Source organism: Oncorhynchus mykiss, chromosome 10 (genome assembly GCF_057628025.1).
Source record: "Oncorhynchus mykiss isolate SJ-2025 chromosome 10, ASM5762802v1, whole genome shotgun sequence".
NCBI lineage: Eukaryota > Metazoa > Chordata > Actinopteri > Salmoniformes > Salmonidae > Oncorhynchus > Oncorhynchus mykiss.
In genome coordinates this window covers 8165532-8182500 of record NC_143031.1, presented here as the reverse complement: position 1 = coordinate 8182500, position 16969 = coordinate 8165532, and the positions used below count along the sequence as shown (strand labels likewise).

Sequence of the window (16969 nt, the reverse complement as noted above, 5' to 3'; positions counted from 1 at the left end):
ATACTATTACTCAAAGTGACAGTTAATGATACTATTACACAAAGTGACAGTTAATGATACTATTACTCAAAGTGACAGTTAATGAAACTGTTACTCAAAGTGACAGTTAATGATACTATTACTCAAAGTGACAGTTAATGAAACTGTTACTCAAAGTGACAGTTAATGAAACTGTTACTCAAAGTGACAGTTAATGATACTATTACTCAAAGTGACAGTTAATGATACTGTTACTCAAAGTGACAGTTAATGATACTATTACTCAAAGTGACAGTTAATGATACTGTTACTCAAAGTGACAGTTAATGATACTGTTACTCAAAGTGACAGTTAATGATACTGTTACTCAAAGTGACAGTTAATGATACTATTACTCAAAGTGACAGTTAATGATACTATTACTCAAAGTGACAGTTAATGATACTGTTACTCAAAGTGACAGTTAATGATACTGTTACTCAAAGTGACAGTTAATGATACTGTTACTCAAAGTGACAGTTAATGATACTGTTACTCAAAGTGACAGTTAATGATACTATTACACAAAGTGACAGTTAATGATACTGTTACTCAAAGTGACAGTTAATGATACTATTACACAAAGTGACAGTTAATGATACTATTACTCAAAGTGACAGTTAATGATACTATTACACAAAGTGACAGTTAATGATACTATTACACAAAGTGACAGTTAATGATACTATTACTCAAAGTGACAGTTAATGATACTATTACACAAAGTGACAGTTAATGATACTATTACACAAAGTGACAGTTAATGATACTATTACTCAAAGTGACAGTTAATGATACTATTACACAAAGTGACAGTTAATGATACTATTACACAAAGTGACAGTTAATGATACTATTACTCAAAGTGACAGTTAATGATACTATTACACAAAGTGACAGTTAATGATACTGTTACTCAAAGTGACAGTTAATGATACTATTACTCAAAGTGACAGTTAATGAGTGCGTTCATTTTTACACCTGGGTGATCCCTGGAATTGAACCCTGGCGTTGCTAGTGCCATGCTCGACCAACTGGGCCACACGGGACCAGCATATCAGACCTGGTACATCTGTAGTGTCCTGTAGACCATGTTTTGCCAGGTCTGGGATCAGTAGTTGTTGTAATGTGACTCCTCCTCCTCTGTAGTGTAATCTTTGTCCTGTAGACTATGTTTTGCTGCCCAGGTCTGGGATCAGTAGTTGTTGTAATGTGACCCCTCCTCCTCTGTAGTGTAATCTTTGTCCTGTAGACTATGTTTTGCTGCCCAGGTCTGGGATCAGTAGTTGTTGTAATGTGACTACTCCTCCTCTGGACCCTAGTCTGTCAGAGAACCAGTCCATGATCAGGATGCCTCCGTGGGTCAACTTCTGGCTGCTGGGAGCAATATTCCTCTCCATGTCCCTCCACTTCCTCATCCTCTACGTTGAGCCGTTGCCTGTGAGTACAGTGTGTGTGTGTGTATATATACAGTCTCTGTCCATCGGGTTGGCTGTCTCTGTCTGTCGGCAAGAGTATGATTTATTGTGTATCCCTCTCACTTTCTGTCGCTCTCTCTCTCTCTTTCTTTCTCTCTCTCGCTCTGTCGCTCTCTCGCTCTCTCGCTCTCTCTCTCTCTCTGATCTCTCGCGCTCTCTCTCTCTGATCTCGCGCTCTCTCGCTCTCTCGCTCTCTCTCTCTCTCTCTCTCTCTCTCTCTCTCTCTCTGACCTCTCCCTCTCTATGACCTCTCGCGCTCTCTCTCTCTGATCTCGCGCTCTCTCTCTCTCTCTCGCTCTCTCTCTCTCTCTCTCTCTCTCTCTCTCTCTCTCTCTCTCTCTCTCTCTGACCTCTCCCTCTCTCTGACCTCTCCCTCTCTCTGACCTCTCCCTCTCTCTGACCTCTCTCTCTCTGACCTCTCTCTATCTAGCTGATCTTCCAGGTGATCCCTCTGACCTGGTGCCAGTGGATCGTGGTCCTAAAGATATCATTTCCTGTCATCCTATTGGACGAGGCCCTCAAGTACATCTCCCGCAACCACTTAGACGGTACAACTCACAGTGTCTAAAATGAGCTTCCTGTAGAGGAATGTGATTGTTTGGTTTCCATAGAGACTGTAACGGGGCTTTGGTGAGACAACAGAGTTAAGGATAGCTTCTCTTCTAGGGCTTACTGGAAAAATCCCCCAAAGTGACGGTTTCTTGCTTTCCCCTCTTTTTCTGCATTCTTTATTCAGCCTAAACACTCTCCTCTCTTCTTCTAGAAAATGTATTCTTTCCTTAGTCTTTTCTTCCCCTCTGCTTCCTCCTTCCACCTCTCGGAACGTACATATTTAGCTAAAAACCTGCTAGGTTTTGGACTTAGCTATATATTTTGTTGTTAGTTTCCATTAGTTTTTCTGGCTCCGGGTTAAGCCCTATGCATGGACACATCCATGTACTGTAGACGTTCATGTGGTATTATTATTGATGTTGTGTTTCTCCTCCCCAACAGACAACGACGACAAGAAGTACAGGAACAGGCAGCTAAAATATTAAGACTCTCTCTCACTCACACACACACACACACACACACACACACACACACACACACACACACACACGTAGGCCCAGGAAAGCGTGATGAAAACTACAAAACACACCCAGGACTTAAAAACTTTCCACTCATCGCTTTTGACTCTGTACAGTAACATAGTGGTGCAATAGGTAGACCATGGAGAGAGCGAGAGATGGGTAGGAGGAGAGCGGGGAATTGTGATGTCTACACACCGAGAGAGAGAGAGAGAGAGCGAGAGAGAGAGAGGGGCATAACCTGGAGGCTACAGACAGACTTGATGGTACCAACAACAGACAGAGACTGACATGCAGGAGAAGATACTACCAACGGGCAGTAAGAGGAACCACGCTGCTCGGCCTGAGGTGTCGGCCCACCCCCCATGCCAGATGTCTGTGGCAGACTGTTTTGGGTGTATCCAGTACTCATGTGTCCATCCCACCCCATATGAACCCCTCGGTCTGCCAAGGCTTCTGTCATTCAGATCCACAGTATTGTCAGTGGTCTGTGCTGCTCTGCCAGGGTCATGGTAGTCAGACCATCACACTGTAACTACTCTCTTTTAACTGGATCACCACATTCCTCTCTTCCTCCTTTTCCTTTCCTCCCTCTTTCTCTTCCTCTACATCCTTTCCTCCCTCTTTCTCTTCATCTACATCCTTCCCTCCCTCTTTCTCTTCCTCTACATCCTTCCCTCCCTATTTCTCTTCCTCTACATCCTTCCCTCCCTCTTTCTCTTCCTCTACATCCTTCCCTCCCTCTTTCTCTTCCTCTACATCCTTCCCTCCCTCTTTCTCTTCCTCTACATCCTTCCCTCCCTCTTTCTCTTCCTCTACATCCTTCCCTCCCTCTTTCTCTTCCTCTACATCCTTCCCTCCCTCTTTCTCTTCCTCTACATCCTTCCCTCCCTCTTTCTCTTCCTCTACATCCTTCCCTCCCTCTTTCTCTTCCTCTACATCCTTCCCTCCCTCTTTCTCTTCCTCCTTTTCCTCCCCTCCGTCTTTCTCTTCCTCCTTTCTCTTATTCTACATCCTTCCCTCCTTCTTTCTCTTCCTCATTTTCCTCCCCTCCCTCTTTCTCTTCCTCCTTTTCCTTCCCTCCCTCTTTCTCTCCACATGGACATCTGCTTGCTGTATATTGAGCTGATTTCTGCTGTTTGGCTCTGATTTTGTCCTCTCCTCTCTCTTATATCGCTCTCCCTCTCTTTCCCTCTCTTCTCTCCCTTTCTCCCTTCTCTCTATTGAAGAGGCAGGCAGGCATCTTTGGGCCTGAGTTGTGACTCATTCAGCCTTGGGCAGTGTAGTGTAGGCCTCTATCTCCTGAATGTGTGAATAGCTTTCTGCTGCTTAGCTGCTACTGGGGGAGCCGGGGTCAGCCCAGAGACAAGCCAACCAAGGTGAAATGATTTCTCCACCCACTGAGTTCAAACCCACTCTGGCCAGACTATTGTGACAAGCCCATCCAGCCTCACAGCCAACCTTCAGCCCTCTTCCCATGTCCATTCCAGAAGAACTATGTTCCTTAATCACAGCTGGAGCTGTGGAGTGCTACTCGTACGGCTGTAGCTGAAGAGTGCTGCTCGTACAGCTGTAGCTGTAGAGTGCTACTCGTACGGCTGTAGCTGTAGAGTGCTACTCGTACGGCTGTAGCTGTAGAGTGCTACTCGTACGGCTGTAGCTGTAGAGTGCTACTCGTACGGCTGTAGCTGTAGAGTGCTACTCGTACGGCTGTAGCTGTAGAGTGCTACTCGTACGGATGTAGCTGTAGAGTGCTACTCGTACGGCTGTAGCTGTAGAGTGCTACTCGTACGGCTGTAGCTGTAGAGTGCTACTCGTACGGCTGTAGCTGTAGAGTGCTACTCGTACGGCTGTAGCTGTAGAGTGCTACTCGTACGGCTGTAGCTGTAGAGTGCTACTCGTACGGCTGTAGCTGTAGAGTGCTACTCGTACGGCTGTAGCTGTAGAGTGCTACTCGTACGGCTGTAGCTGCACAAAATATACTTCTGCTTTGGAAAGGATGCTTAGAGGAGGGTGAGGAGGAGAATTTACAAGCAAGGTAGCTGAATTGGCTAGCCTTCATAGAGGTATATCAGAGACCTTTGTCTCCCACACAGAAGAACATGCACACATGTCAATCATGTCAAGACTCTTAACACTCCCAACATGCTGTACTTCCACTTAAGGTCAAATAATTAATGTATTTTTTTTCCCATAGACCCCCCCCCATCACTCCCACTCTACTTCCAGGCTTCCAGCCACCCCCCCCTCCCAAACACTTGTTTACACTGTTAACCCCATCTAGCCCTTTTTAGTTTTGATATTAATGAATAGGAATAACACCCCGTCAGTATCCTTAAAGAATGTCCAGTAAGACAAGTTGACTCCAGCTCATCCGCCTGATCTTTGTGCTGCTACTGCCAATGCTTTTTGCCTTTACAGGTTATCTATTTGTGTATTGTTTTTAAAACTAGTAATAATGGCGTATTTGACTGAATGAATCTAGGAAGTTTTGGATTGTGTTTTTAGCTCTTGTTTTTTTGGTGGGGTGTGGGGGGGGTTCGCTGTGGAACCGTGCTGGGTGGGCTGAGGCCAGTGGGATAGCTGGAGGGAAGAAGACTCTAATCAGTGTCTCGTCCATACTGAGCCTCCATACTAAGCCTCCATACTGAGACACCTTTTTATAGGGCATCCTTGGTTAGAGCACCAACCAGTAGGACTACTGGACTGGTCTTGGGTCAGTCCTATCACTCCAGATCAGACGAGTTCTGACCAGGTCAGTCTCGATTTCATCGAAGAACAGCGTAGCCTACAGTTGTAACAGTTGAAAAGAAAGACCGGCTCTTAAAGGTGAGACAACCAGTTAACAACAACCAGTTAACAACAACCAGTTAACAACAACCAGTTAACGACAACCAGTTAACGACAACCAGTCAACGACAACCAGTTAACGACAACCAGTTAACTCTTTAGCCAGTTAGCCACACAACACAGCATTGAGCTTAGTGTAGAGAGTCAAGATCGAGAACACTGTAGCCACGCTTGGTTTCATCAAGGAAAATGTATACCAAGGTGATGCAGAAGCGCTTTCTAGTGTATCTATTAGCTTATCAGTGGCAGAAGGCTTCAGGACCGCTGGTGTGCTTCCTAGCTGGTCCTCAGCCCCAGATCATGATGGTACTCAGGCTGTCCAGCAGTGATGTGGGTTTGTACAGTATCTTGTTGTTTATTTACTACTGAATCCTTGAACTTTGTACAGCAAAACGAGAAAGAACGATCGCATGGATACTTTGTTACTGTAATTAATAACCTATACTGTATATTATGACTTTTTCTGATACGTGACATCAATGAAACCTACTTACTTACCAACAGCAAGAGAGAACCAACTACAAGAAACTATTTCAGTTTTACTTTCAGCTCATCTAAGGATCTCCCTTTTCTCGTCGACTAGGGAAAAAGGTTTTATTTATCATTGCTGTTGTTTTTTTTACGCGGTTGCTAGGAGAGAAGAAAATGACAAAAATAAACAAATAATCTTCATAATGACCAAGAGAATAATAATTTTGATGAGTAAATAATTAATTACAATGATAGTAATCTGGTTTAAGAATGTTTGATGAGCACTTCTGAATGAATTATGTCTTTACACAGGGTGATGAGCACTTCTAAATTAATTATGTCTTTACACAGGGTGATGAGCAGGGATGAATCTTGTGTAATGAAGCTTAATGTGTGTTGAAAGGCTTGGAGTGACTACAGGCTCCAGAGACCCCCCCCCCCCCCCCCGTTAGTCATTTGGGTCACAGTTAGGAAGGTGGTCCTCTTCTAACCATGGTACGCTTCGATAGCCTGGTCCTAGATCTGTTTGTGCTGTCTTGCCAAGTTTCCAATTGACATCGACCATAACAGTTGACTTGACCATAGAAACAGATCTGGGACCGTCAGGCTAACGGTTGGCATCTTGTGCTCTGATAAAATAGCCACCCCATGTGCGCATTATCAATCAGGTAGTCACCAATCTAGAGTTGGCTCTGCTCCCATTGGACCATTCTCCCTGTCAACCAATAGGAAACATTTACAAGCCTCTGGAGCCTGAATCGCACCACTCAGAAATAAAGGATTTTCTTTATTGCCTTGTTAATATTAAATGTGGACACAATTTTATATGTGACAAATACATGGAAATAAAAAGTATTTATCTTATTTATTTAGAGAGGTTTGTTTCCTTTTGCTATACTATGTGTTGAATGCGGTGGGTTGGGTTGTTTTAAAGAACATTTCATGGGGAGACGAACAAGATCTGTACTCTCTGTTCAGTATAAGTTTGGTTCTTCGATATTACGTGTGTACGGCAAAGTGATAGTGCCTGAATTAAATCGTACCAGTAGAGGGAGGGATTGTATCATTTTGCCATCGGTGAAGATGTCTGTGACTCGCATCACTTCACTAGAGGAGCCAAATGTCTGTGACGCGTCACTAGAAGAGCCAATGGAACCATATAGGGGCGGCAGGGTAGCCTAGTGGTTAGAGTGTAGAGGCGGTAGGTAGCCTAGTGGTTAGAGTGTAGAGGCGGCAGATAGCCTAGTGGTTAGAGTGTAGTGGCGGCAGGGTAGCCTAGTGGTTAGAGTGTAGGGGCAGCAGGTTGTCTAGTGGTTAGAGTGTAGGGGCGGCAGGTAGCCTAGTGGTTAGAGTGTAGGGGCAGCAGGGTAGCCTAGTGGTTAGAGTGTAGGGGTGGCAGGTTGTCTAGTGGTTAGAGTGTAGGGGCGGCAGGGTAGCCTAGTGGTTAGAGTGTAGAGGCGGCAGGGTAGCCTAGTGGTTAGAGTGTAGAGGCGGTAGGTAGCCTAGTGGTTAGAGTGTAGAGGCGGCAGGTAGCCTAGTGGTTAGAGTGTAGTGGCGGCAGGGTAGCCTAGTGGTTAGAGTGTAGTGGCGGCAGGGTAGCCTAGTGGTTAGAGTGTAGGGGCAGCAGGTTGTCTAGTGGTTAGAGTGTAGGGGCGGCAGGTAGCCTAGTGGTTAGAGTGTAGGGGCAGCAGGGTAGCCTAGTGGTTAGAGTGTAGGGGTGGCAGGTTGTCTAGTGGTTAGAGTGTAGGGGCGGCAGGGTAGCCTAGTGGTTAGAGTGTAGAGGCGGCAGGGTAGCCTAGTGGTTAGAGTGTAGAGGCGCAGGGTAGCCTAGTGGTTAGAGCATTGGACTAGTAATCGAAATGGTTGCAAGTTCAAATCCCTGAGCTGACAAGGTACAAATCTGTCGTTCTGCCCCTGAACAGGCAGTTAACCCACTGTTCCAAGGCCGTCATTGAAGATAAGAATTTGTTCTTAACTGACTTGCCTAGTTAAAGGTAAAAAAATAAAATATACTAGGTAAGGTCATATCTGGTGTTTTATAATGAGGAGAACAGAGAGTGTTACATGGAAGATAAAGATGAATCACTACCTGAGCCGTCTCCTGAGGACCTGATTGGAAGGTAGCCACACACACACACACTGAGCATGAAGTGTGGTATTAAGCCTGAGTATTACTCGGACACGCGTGCACCTGTAAATCCTACTGTGAATGATCTATGATGATCTGACTGAGCGATGATAAGAGGTCAGATCATTAATCAGAGATAATACATTTGACACACAATCAAAGTCAGTTGCACTTAATGTGCTCAGGCTGGTCTACAATTACTATGTTGTGGTGCAAGGCACAGAATTAAGTTTAACATTTTGAAAACCACTAAATAGCTTAACATTCTATTCCCCCTGCGAGTGAAGGCCCACATCTTTAGGCAATTTTATTTTTTTTATTCTCATCACCCCCCCCCATCATAACGTTTCATATGCTAGGCTGCCTCAAGTCACAGAAGAGGATAATGGGACATTACTGAAAGGCTCAACTGAGACTTGTGTGATTATTCTGGAGAAACATTCAAATGTCTCTCTTCAGGTAATTCCACTACACAGTCAATCAACCACTTGCACTTACTTCATTTAGATTTGTAATTAGCGCTTAATATTCTGCTTTCACAAAGACGAGTTACACTGGAGAACTGGCTACACAGTCAATGATAAATCTCTCAATAATAAAACAGTATTTTGTTTAGGCCGTCATTATTTAATAGACTTTCTTGTTAAAGAACAAACATCTTTAATAAGTCAACATTTACCATGGAAAAACTTCATTACTATGCATAGTAAGTTCAGCTAAAAAAAAGAAAGGGTAAAATGGTCTGTACTCGGTTGCAACACTCACTACCGAGCTCCAAACGGCCTCTGGAAGCAACGTCAGCACAATAACTATTTGTCGGGAGCTTCATGAAATGGGTTTCCATGGCCGAGCAGCCGCACACAAGCCTAAGATCACCATGCGCAATGCCAAGTGTCAGCTGGAATGGTGTAAAGCTCACCCCCCATTGGACTCTGGAGCAGGGGAAATACATTCTCTGGAGTGATGAATCCGACGGACAAATCTGGAAACGCCACCTGCCCATATGCATAGTGCCAACTGTAAAGTTTGGTGGAGGAGGAGTAATGGTCTGAGGCTATTTTTCATTGTTCGGGCTAGGCCCCTTTGTTCCAGTGAAAGGAAATCTTAACGCTACAGCATATAATGACATTCTAGATGATTCTGTGCTTCCAACTTTGTGGCAACAGTTTGGGGAAGGCCCTTTCCTGTTTCAACATGACAATGCCCCCGGGCACAAAGCGAGGTCCATACTGAAATAGTTTGTCGAGATCGGTGTGTAATAATTTGACTGGCCTGCACAGAGCCCTGACCTCAATCCCATCGAACACCTTTGGGATGAATTACAACGCAGACCTCGGACCAGGCCTAATCAGCGCCTAACGTCACTAATACCCTGACTACACCGCTACACTGCTCGCTTGCGCCAATGAGTGTCGGCGTTGCCACGGGTTAAAATAGAATGTAGTTCTATTTGTGACGCAGATCGCGCCGCAAGTCCTGCCTCTCCCATGTCCTCATTGGTTATACCCACGTGGGTGACTGAAAGACGAACGAGGTTGGTGGCAGTAATGCACCTAATTTATGTAAGTTGCCAATCGCAATATAAAGTCCAGAGAAGAAAAAGCCTGGAAGGAGGAGAGATGACTAGAAACGATTTGGTTTACTATTTTATGTGTGGATTAATTGTCAGAGTAGAGGACCTTGTGCATTTAAGGTAAAATAACTTGTTTATATCCCAGGACAAATTAGCTAGCAACAGCAAGCTAGCTAAATAGGACAAATTAGCTAGCAAGTGCAAGCTAGCTAGTTAAATTGCCATAAATGTTTATTGCTTTTTGACCTGTCCCCGAACTAATGTAATTGGTTCAGAGTTTGTTTTGAAATTTTAACCTGCGCGTGGTGATCGCGTTTGGTGTGGGGGAACAAAATACATTTATGCACGATGGTAAACGATGGCGCACGCGCGCAGCCTGTTTGGGTTCGTGTAAGGCTTTTGTGGCTGAATGGAAGCAAGTCCCCGCAGCAATGTTCCAACACCTGATGGAAAGCCTTCCCAGAAGAGTGGAGGCTGTTAGCGCAGCAAAGGGGGGACCAACTCCATATTAATGCCCGTGATTTTGGACTGACATGTTGGACAAGCAGGTGTTCATATACTGTTGATCATGTAGTGTATAACTTTACACACATTTGGAATTTTGTCAAACATTGTTAAAAAGGCCCAGCCTTCTCCACATAACTTGATCCTCGTTTCTGCTCCAATCACCTGAAAAATCAGCCTTCACACTACTGCCCATTTTAACCAATCAATCAGTGCTTTTGAATGCACCGTTGGACAGGGACCGAATGATAACAGACAGTGACATCTTTGCCGGGAAAGAGGCACGGGAAAAATCGACTTTGGAGTGCTTGTTTCATCCAGAGACCACTACTTGTTTGTGTAGCTTTACGGACTTCCAAACATTTTGTACTTTGAAGTGGGGGGGGGGGGGGTTATTGATGACTGAGGGTTGGTTAGCACCTGTATCCTATTGTACTCGGTATAGCTTGAGAGAAGCCGACCACTCTGACTGTGCCAGCTAACTGTGACAAACTCCAATTATCAAACAAAACACCCAATACTGATCTCCCTCCATACACTTACTTCTCTTTCTGACCACGCCAAACATTTATCTTCAACCAGACTGCATAAAATGGTCGCCCTAAACACACATCAAACCTGCATTACAGCACGGTGAACAGACTAGAGATGGACCTTTTCTTCAGTGGGCAGAAGCTCTCTACATAGAGGAGAGGAAGAGAGAGGCCTGACTCAGTGGAAAATCTGTCTCCCTCCAGCAGGTGGAGTTTTTCCCGTTGTTTCGCCCACCAAGCAATGAGTTTTTTGTATGGAGGTCAATGAGCCTCGAATTTTGTCAGGAAAAATTTGCTATCTGTCTTATTTGCTATCTGATGTTAATTTGATTGAATAGAAGTTTCGTAATGCTTAAGTTTTTAGGAGTGTATTGATATAAGTAGGACAACTTTGAGAAAAAAACACTTTATATCGTAGTTGTCTTGAGATGGCTATGCATATTCATAGCATGAGGCTAGTAGCATAGCATCTCCATTGAATACAGGTGGTTGACAACCGTCTTCTAATATTAAAATAATGAGATGTATCTACCAATCAAAAGAAAGGATTGGCGGGAGCTAGACAAACCGCAGTGCCGCTTTGTGGATGACTCCCATTTTTAGGGCGCAAAGATGTGTATCTTGTCAGTATATCCATAATCTTTGGTTTCTATCAACAGGCCTTGTGGGTGTGTTTCATAGAGATAGATGACTCGCCTTTATAGCGTCTGTGAAGCATGGCTAGCACCATTGAGGCAATCTCCATTTTGAAGTAGTCCATTTGCTTCATCACGATAGGCTGAGTCCTCCTGATGACCTGGTTGGACATGACTCCAACAGGGTGATCAGGAGGGATCAGCCAATGAAGTTGTAAGTCCCACCCGGTTGACTACATTAAAATGGTTGTAGCCCTCAATGGTGCTGCCCATGCTAAATGGCCTTTTGGCCACTAGAGGCCTCTATTATTCTGTATGGTGTGTTTATACATTTCCCCCCTGGTCACCACTAATAGCGTTCCCCTGAGAAACACGAATGCAAAACTTAGTTCCTACGCTGTCAATTCTGTCAAGTTAAATTAGAAAGTTCAGGTGATTTTTATTTGTGTTGCCCCAAACTACAAAAAGTATAACAGAAAATAAAACAATCTAAAGTTGCTTCTACAAAGACCCCCCCCCCCCCCCCCCGCAAGAAAACCCCTCGATTAGAATTTGCCATCCTTTTCATTAGCCCTAAGTGAATGTATGGTGTCTTTAGAAAAGGATCATTGCGCTATATTGTAAGAAAGGGGGCTCATTATGATAGAGGAGCCACTTCTGCCTCCACTAGAGAGACGACAGTGAGTACAGTACATGAAGTACTTCACTGAAGCGTTACTCTTTTCATTCACATGCACTTCAACTGAAAGGGCATCTTTGCATTAGTTTAAAAAAATAATTCAGATTTGCAACTTTTCTGTTTTACACTGTCCTCCATTATCCTTGGATGTGATGTGGCCAAAGCCACATTCCTGCTTTGTGTGTGTACAGCTATTATCTTACCGTAAATACCATAGTATATACACACAAACAAAATAAGGAAAGCTTTTCAAACTATACAGGAGCTTCTCATCTAAACCATATTGCACATAATATTGCACACTTGATTAATGCAACAATTCACTAATGTTGGGACATTTAAAAAAAAGCCTAATTTTCCATTTGGCTAACAACAATAATGCTGTCTAGCGGTATTAGTGTAATTAAGGTCGTCCTTGCAGGGGGCATGTGGTGTCAGAGAGCCATTGTCTTTAAACTAAGGGGTGTCAAACTCATTCCATGGATGACCTAGTGTCTGCTGGTTTTTGTTTTTTTCCTTTCAATTAAGACCTAGAGAACCAAGTGAGGGGTGTTCTTTACTAATCAGTGGAGAATGGTGTCAGCTATTATTCGTAGCTGTCTATTTACCACCACAAACTTGCACTAAGACTGCACTCAATGAGCTTTATAAGGCCATGAGAAAACAAGAAAATGCTCATCCAGAAGCTATGCTCCTAGTGGCCGGGGACTTTAATGCAGGCAAAGTTAAATCTATTTTACCTAATTTCTACCAACTAGAGGAGTAAAAAACTCTAGACCACCTTTACTCCACACACAGAGACATGTTCAAAGCTCTCCCTCACCCTCCATTTGGCAAATCTGACCACAATTCTATCCTCCTGATTCCTGTTTACAAGCAAAAACTAAAGCAGGAAGTACCAGTGAAGAAAATAAGGAAATTCAGGGGGGCAGAAATCTCGCTATGCCCTTAGATTAACCATTAAACAGGAAAACCAGCAATACAGGACTAAGATTGAATCCTACTACACCGGCTCTGACGCTCGTCAGATGTGGCAGGGCTTGAAAACTATTACGGACTACAAAGAGAAACCCAGCCACGAGCTGCCCAGTGAAGCGAGCCAACCAGATGGTCTAAATGCCTTTTATGCTCGCTTCGAGGCAAGCAAAACTGAAGCATGCATGAGAGCACCAGCTGTTCCAGACAACTGTGTGATCACGCGCTTGGTAGCCGATGTGAGCAAAACCTTTAAACAGGTCAATATTCACAAGGCCGTGGGCCAGATGGATTACCAGGACGTGTACTCAGAGCGGACCAACTGACAAGTGTCTTCACTGACATTTTTTAACCTCTCCCTGTCTGAGTCTGTAATACCAACATGTTTCAAGCAGACCACCATAGTCCCTGTACCCAAGACCAACCTGCCTAAATGACAACCGCCCCGTAGCACTCACGTCGGTAGCCATGAAGTGCTTTGAAAGGCTGGTCATGGTTCACATCAACACCATCATCCCGGAAACCCTAGACCCACTCCAATTCGCATACTGCCCCAACAGATCCACAGATGATGCAATCGCACTCCACACTGTCCTTTCCCACCTGAACAAAAGGAAAACCTATGTGAGAATGCTGTTCATTGACTACAGCTTAGTGTTCAACACCATAGTGCCCACAAAGCTCATCACTAAGCTAAGAACCCTTGGATTAAACACCTCCCTCTGCAACTGGATCCTGGACTTCCTGACGGGCCGCCCCCAGGTGGTAAGGGTGAGCATCAACACATCTGCCATGCTGATCCTCAACATGGGGGCCTCTCAGGGGTGCATACATAGTCCCCTCCTGTACTCCTTGTTCACCCAGAACTGTGTTGCCAAGCACGACTCCAACACCATCATTAAGCCCCCCCCCCCCCTTTGTTTTTACATTATCTCAGTACTAATACCCCTTTATATAGCCTCACTATTGTTATTTTATTGTGTTACTTATTTTTTTTAAATCTTATTTTAGTTCATTTAGTAAATATTTTCTTAACTCTATTTTCTGAACTGCATTGTTGGTTAAAGACTTATAAGTAAGCATTTCACGGTATGTTGTATTCGGCGCATGTGACAAATACAATTTGATATTGATTTAATTTAATTAATCAATCAAGTACAAGGGAGGAGCAAAAACACGCAGATGCTCGGCCCTCTGTGGATTGATTTTGACACGTACTTTACACTAGACCAATCAGAGGGGAGTACAGTATGTGGTAGAAGTGTCCTACGAGGTTTACACAACAAAAACAACAACAAATGTGTGCTGGAACTAGTTTAGTGTAAAGAGAGGCTCTTATGCTTGGACAGGGATGTCTGTTTCATCTCTCATCACAGTTTGTGTACTTTCACTTGATGGCTCTTTTCAGTTACTTCATCTGAACGTGCATCTGGCGTGATATTATTTAGAAGAAGCTGAAGCTGTCTGTGTGTTTCATGGTGGCTGGCTGGCTTTATTAATGTGGTGTAAATCCTCTCTCGTCTCCGTTTGTTTACTCAACTCTCTTCATCCCATTATTTACATGTGATATGTTTGAGACTCCCTCCCCATGGCAACGTGTCTTCCCCCTCCCCCACGGCAATGTGTCTTCCCCCTCCCCATGGCAATGTGTCTTCCCCCTCCCCATGGCAATGTGTCTTCCCCCTCCCCATGGCAACGTGTCTTCCCCCTCCCCACGGCATCGTGTCTTCCCCCTCCCCCTGGCAACGTCTCTTCCCCCTCCCCATGGCAACGTGTCTTCCCCCTCCCCATGGCAACGTGTCTTCCCCCTCCCCATGGCAACATGTCTGCCCCCTCCCCATGGCAACGTGTCTTCCCCCTCCCCATGGCAACATGTCTTCCCCCTCCCCATGGCAACATGTCTTCCCCCTCTCCATGGCAACATGTCTTCCCCCTCTCCATGGCAACGTCTCTTCCCCCTCCCCATGGCAACGTGTCTTCCCCCTCCCCATGGAAACGTGTCATCCCCCTCCCCATGGCAACGTCTCTTCCCCCTCCCCATGGCAACATGTCTTCCCCCTCCCCATGGCAACGTGTCTTCCCCCTCCCCATGGCAACGTGTCTTCCCCCTCCCCATGGCAAGTTCTCTTCCCCCTCCCCATGGCAACATGTCTTCCCCCTCCCCATGGCAACGTGTCTTCCCCCTCCCCGTTGCAACGTGTCTTCCCCCTCCCCATGGCAACATGTCTTCCCCCCCTCCCCATGGCAACGTGTCATCCCCCTCCCCATGGCTACGTGTCTTCCCCCTCCCCATGGCTGCGTGTCTTCCCCCTCCTCATGGCAACGTGTCTTCCCCCTCCCCATGGCAACGTGTCATCCCCCTCCCCATGGCAACGTGTCATCCCCCTCCCCATGGCAACGTGTCGTCCCCCTCCCCATAACAATGTGTCTTCCCCCTCCCCATGGCAATGTGTCTTCCCCCTCCCCATGGCAACGTGTCTTCCCCCTCCCCATGGCAACGTGTCTTCCCCCTCCCCATGGAAACGTGTCGTCCCCCTCCCTATAACAATGTGCCTTCCCCCTCCCCCTGGCAACGTGTCTTCCCCCTCCCCATGGCAACGTGTCTTCCCCCTCCCCATGGCAACATGTCTTCCCCCTATCCATGGCAACGTGTCTTCTCCCTCTCCATGGCAACGTGTTTTCCCCCTCCCCATGGCTACGTGTCTTCCCCCTCCCCATGGCAATGTGTCTTCCCCCTCTTCATGGCAACGTGTCTTCCCCCTCTTCATGGCAACGTGTCTTCCCCCTCTTCATGGCAACGTGTCTTCCCCCTCTTCATGGCAACGTGTCTTCCCACTCTTCATGGCAACGTGTCTTCCCCCTATCCATGGCAACGTGTCTTCTCCCTCCCCATTGCAACGTGTCTTCCAACTCCCCATTGCAACGTGTCTTCCCCCTCCCCATGGCAACGTGTCTTCCCCCTCCCCATGGCAACGTGTCGTCCCCCTCCCCATGGCAACGTGTCTTCCCCCTCAGTGCTCGGTCTAATAAACACTTCCAAGTTCAAGGACTGGTGGATATTTATACCATACCTGCTTCAGCTGCCAATAACTTAAATGCTGCTCATATAAAGTGACTGATGTGATGCTGTGTATTTAGGCTTATGGCTCCAATTGTGTTTTTTCATGTAAACTTAATGTAAAACTTATTTCAGATTTGGTAGGAAATTACTTTTTTGACGTGTGTGTGTGTGTGTGTGTGTTCGTGCATATGCTCTGTCATGCCGTGTCAAAAACACATCACACACCACCATCCCAGGGTATTACTAATCCGATCCCAATGCACAGCCGGCGTCACTGTTCCTGGGGAGGGAGGAAGTGGGTCCCTTATTCATCAGGACCAGTGTGAGGTAGTTAGTTCCACCCAGGACTCCAGTGGGCTCCAGGCTCCCCCAGTACTTTGACCAATGGAAAATAGTTGTGTTTATCATGGAAGTGGAATGGACAGTTTAATTGGTCGGAGTACTGTTCAACAAGGGACGCTGTTTTTTGGTCAAACTTGTAGACATTTCCTGGAGGCCACTATGGAAGGTACATTTGTTAAAGATGGGATAGAGAGTAGACTATTACTTTATTAATCCCAACTTGGGAAATTGTTTTATCCCAGCATGCATCATCAATTACTTACACTGACAGGACACGCAACAACCAACACCTGATACGAACATTTTTTTTTAAACACATTGACACAAATATCCCAGTATCCCTGAAAATATTAATCTGATTCAAGTGTTTTTTTTCTTCTATCCTACTCTGAGGAAAACAGGCAACAACATATTACGATGGAAAGATCTCATAAAACAGTTAATGTCATGTACTGTCATGTTGTCTTGTCTCTGTCCTTTCCCTTCACCCTGTCTCCCTCTGCTGGTCGTGTTAGGTTACCTTTTCTCCCCCGCTTTCCCCCAGCTGTCCCTTGTCTCCTCTAACTACCCATTCACCCCGTTCCCCACCTGTTCCCTTTTTTCCCTCTGATTAGGTCCCAATATCTCTCTCTGTTTCTGCTCCTGTCCTTGT

General features: G+C 45.5%; 1 protein-coding gene across 1 annotated transcript in view; it reads left to right on the top strand.

Annotated features, from left to right (window-relative positions):
• LOC110534844 (sarcoplasmic/endoplasmic reticulum calcium ATPase 1) overlaps positions 1-6751 on the top strand; it is a 115937-nt gene extending 109186 nt beyond the window's left edge. Inside the window, exons 21-23 of the mRNA XM_036989612.2 lie at positions 1341-1458; positions 1927-2044; positions 2490-6751. Coding sequence (XP_036845507.1) covers positions 1341-1458; positions 1927-2044; positions 2490-2533 — 280 coding nt within the window. The 3' untranslated portion in view covers positions 2534-6751. The remainder of the gene's footprint in view (positions 1-1340; positions 1459-1926; positions 2045-2489) is intronic.
• Positions 6752-16969: the final 10218 nt, after the last annotated feature.